Source organism: Protomyctophum parallelum (genome assembly GCF_964188405.1).
Source record: "Protomyctophum parallelum genome assembly, chromosome: 20".
Lineage (NCBI taxonomy): Eukaryota > Metazoa > Chordata > Actinopteri > Myctophiformes > Myctophidae > Protomyctophum > Protomyctophum parallelum.
Window position 1 is genome coordinate 12,144,284 of NC_139718.1, and position 3,647 is coordinate 12,147,930.

Here is a 3,647-nt window from a genome sequence, read left to right on the forward strand (position 1 = left end):
GGCAGTCCATACTCTCTCCGACCACCGAACTTTTCGTCGGAAAGATCAGACTTAATTTTCTTTTCTCCGAAGTAGAGTTTGGAGAGTCACAACATCTGGGAGTGCAGCCTTCAGAACACAAATTCGGAGGAATGCGTTTCAGAAGTTGCGAGTGACGTCATGTTGTAGTTGTACCGGAGCTGTCCGACGAAAAGTTCGGTGGTCGGAGAGAGTATGGACTGCCCTTCATTTGACTACTTCTCAGCCTGGAGCCCATGGTCCTATTTTGCTAGTCTAAACTGGCTATGGGATAGAAGGGTTAAAGGTATATTCAGTGATTTCACTTAATTCAAATATCACTTTTTTTGTTTTGTTGTGATAAACCTCCCTACTATAGAGTGTGCTGGCCATATAAGGAGTTCCTCCCTGTCCCCAGTTAACCCCTGGGGGTCAAAAAACCTTAGGTTTCGTTTTTGACTCTATCCTGATTGGACAAAAGGCTGGGTCCCAAGCCAAAAACGAAACCTATGGTTTTTTGAGTGAAATCACTGAATATACCTTTAAGCAATTGAAAATAACGATCTGGTACCACGAATTTACAAATGTGTAAATTCTCCTACAGCACTGCCACCCAAGCGTGGAATGCAGTGCACTGACCCCCTCCCTCGAATGCAGATCACTTACATAGAGGCCTGAAAATCCACCTTTCAGCAGGCCCAAGGGGGAGAAAATGATCACCTCCCCTTCCCCCCACTCTGTACATTGTTTTTCAGTAATATTGAATTGTTTTTCATGTCTATGAATTGATTGTATAGGACCTAAATGGAAACAAGACCACAAGGGGTATGCCTTTTGGACTTGAGCGTTTGACTGTTGACGTTTGCTATTTGTCTAACTATTCAATCAAAACAAGTGATTTTATTGGTCTGAGCAAAGGTCAGCATAAAGGAACAAAAGTATAATATTCAAGATGTTTGTTTTCTTTTTACAGCAAAATGCAGGGTGTAAAAGCAACTTCTGAAATCAGTTTACATTTCTGTCCAATTGTCCATCTTCCCAAAGATCTGTACAGTATCAAAACAAGTAACTTGCTTGTCAAACATTGTCAGCAGAGTCATTTATTTGGAAAAATGAGCAAACACACGCCTATTATCCCTCTTGGGGCTTATTAGACCAACGGATTCTCCAAGCATTCCGGTCCTAAGCCGGGATGCTGCTGCTTGGCATCGGTCTCCAAGACTCTGCGGCAGGTCTTTAGTTGTCGTCCTCTTTCTTTTGCCTTGGGGGATCCACTTGAGGGATTAAATTTCCATATCCTAGCTAATTCTAAATCATATGTACCTAAACTATCTTTCTTAAATACAAAATTAGCTATAACATAATTTGTAGGCCTACTTTTCCAACCAAATGGCATATAAAGATGACAAGTTAAGGCATTTAAGAATGAGAAATTAATTAAAAACTCACCACTGTTTGGCCCTTTAAACAATACCTACACTATATAAGATTAAGAACTAGTGAATTGATGGATATTATCAGAGCACATACAAGTTCACAGGCTTAGCGCAATCAACAGCAGGTCAAATATGGTTATATGAAGTTAAATGGCTGCTTCTATTTCTTTAATCTAGCTGAGTAGAAGAGGTGAGGCATTATATAATATGGGACCAAATGTGGGAACAAAGAGTCTTGACATAAAACCAGATGTGAAGAAAAAAAAACATGTTGATGCAAGGGAAATGTACTGCCTACTTCAGTGGTACAGTTAGGCTTGTGTGTGTCAATCAAGCAATAGGAAATCATATATTTTACTTGAGTTGCTATTGACTATCTAAAATACAGAGATATGTTCAACCTTCAGCAACTTCCAGAGAATCTTGTTTCTCTTTATCGTCCATTTTGCTTCAGCCTCTCCAGTCGCTGGAGCAAAGCATTCCCAAAGGCTTCTCTGTAACCTGGACTCAGTTTGTCAAGGAGTGAGTAAACAGTCTCATGATATTGGGTGTTCAGATCTTCATCCATTTGATCAAAGGCATAGCCCACCACCTATTAGGATAAACAACTGTGATAAGTTTTTTGTATATAGGGAATTTGACTGGATTTGTGCACTTTGGAAAACAACATTTAGAAATATTAACACAAAGTATAAGCTACATTATTATGAAAGGGCATAATGGATAAATATGATTGCACGTTAATAATAAAGGGATTAAGGGCGATGCACCACAGGACAGGAACACATTAGTACAAAATTGATTAAAAAGAAAATACAAAAAGTCTCACCCTTAGCCCTGCCTCTGTTAGCTCAAGGCAGTAGCGATTGCCCTCTCTTGTTTCCACATTTATATGGGCCACATCCGACGCACTGTCAAGACATTGAGAAACATACATTTCTGAAACAGCAAAGTTTACGTCATTGACCACTGCTTCTGCCTCCAACCTCATGTCCTTGACGTCTCCAAGCTCAACAAAATCGTCTTCAATTGCAGGGACAATTGAGTCGTCTGGCTGGGAGTCTACCTCCATCCCCTACAATACAATAGAAACAACATTAGAAGTAACTCACAGCAGTGTCAGATTTAGCAGTACTGAAGCCAAGTTAGAGAACCCATTCCACGCAACAGTTTTATCAAGTCTAATATCTGTATTAAAATGGAAACCAAAATGAATAGGACCACCATTATAGAGCTTGTTAATGTGTTCCTGAATCTGTGTTCACATGCTTTGTCATAGATTATACATTATGTCAAACATAACGCTCCAACGTGGAACCAGAGATTGACGGGACCTTTCTAAAAACATGCATAAGTGACGAGGTAGCGACATCTTGTGGACACACGCGACATCACATTAGATTCTAATTGTAGTACTGCTAGCTAACAAAGGAGAAACCAAACCACGTTAACGTTGCTGACAACAAAGAGTACAACAGCAGCCTATTTAAATACAAGTCTAATTCAGATAGACAAGTTCATTAGTTAATTTATCTCTTGGTAAACTCAAGAGAGAATCACCCACTGCTTCTTAGGCAAACGTTAGCATAAAAACAACGTAAAAACCCAGAGGCCCTGTAGGCCAGAAAGTCATATCATTCACACCACGCATTTGGCTTATAGAAATAACACGTATTAATGATTAAGAGAACCTGAACCATAACTATATACGACCTCACAATAATTCAAAACATGACTTTGTAACTTGATGCACAGTACTCGTCTTTCTCTCACCTCCTCCCTGGTTGTAAACTTCCGCTGTCTGGTGTGGTGGTGGACGTTTCCTGCCCGCCCCAAGGTTGATGAGTCAAAGGATGAGACCCTAGCTCGACCAATGTGTTACTGCTGAGTGCTGACCATTATTTGTTTAACAAATATAGGCCGCATATAAATGGCATTACAAATTATATAACATTATTCATATACATATGACATTGGCAGTACCATGGTTTAGCAAAATATTTATTTTATTGTATTTTTTATTTTATTTTATTTTATTTTATTTTATTCTATTCTATTCTATTCTATTCTATTCTATTCTATTCTATTCTATAATACTTATCGCCCATATATTGAAAAACATTATTTCTGTTCCCAGCCAGCGTGTTGACGCCGTTGTCTAGTCCTAGCTTGCGGTGCATGTCCACCGTGGTGCTCGTGCTCTCTTGGTGCGGA

At 39.4% G+C, this 3,647-nt stretch overlaps 1 protein-coding gene across 1 annotated transcript; it reads right to left on the reverse strand.

The window, feature by feature from the left end:
* Positions 1 to 1,081: 1,081 nt before the first annotated feature.
* gskip (gsk3b interacting protein) lies at positions 1,082 to 3,440 on the reverse strand. The gene is made up of 3 exons (XM_083791572.1): positions 3,207 to 3,440; positions 2,263 to 2,508; positions 1,082 to 2,025 (listed from the first exon to the last, which is right to left on the reverse strand). Exons 2-3 carry the CDS (start codon positions 2,503 to 2,505, stop codon positions 1,867 to 1,869), a joined length of 402 nt encoding a protein of 133 aa, XP_083647698.1. The 5' UTR covers positions 2,506 to 2,508; positions 3,207 to 3,440; the 3' UTR covers positions 1,082 to 1,866.
* Positions 3,441 to 3,647: the final 207 nt, after the last annotated feature.

Bases quoted from the DNA above. Each gene is read 5' to 3' on its own strand.
- gskip (XM_083791572.1), bottom strand. From the start codon at position 2,505: ATGGAGGTAGACTCCCAGCCAGACGACTCAATTGTCCCTGCAATTGAA. The intron at 2,026-2,262 runs GTGAGACTTTTT...TTATCCTAATAG, and splicing joins TAACAGAGGCAGGGCTAAGG to GTGGTGGGCTATGCCTTTGA.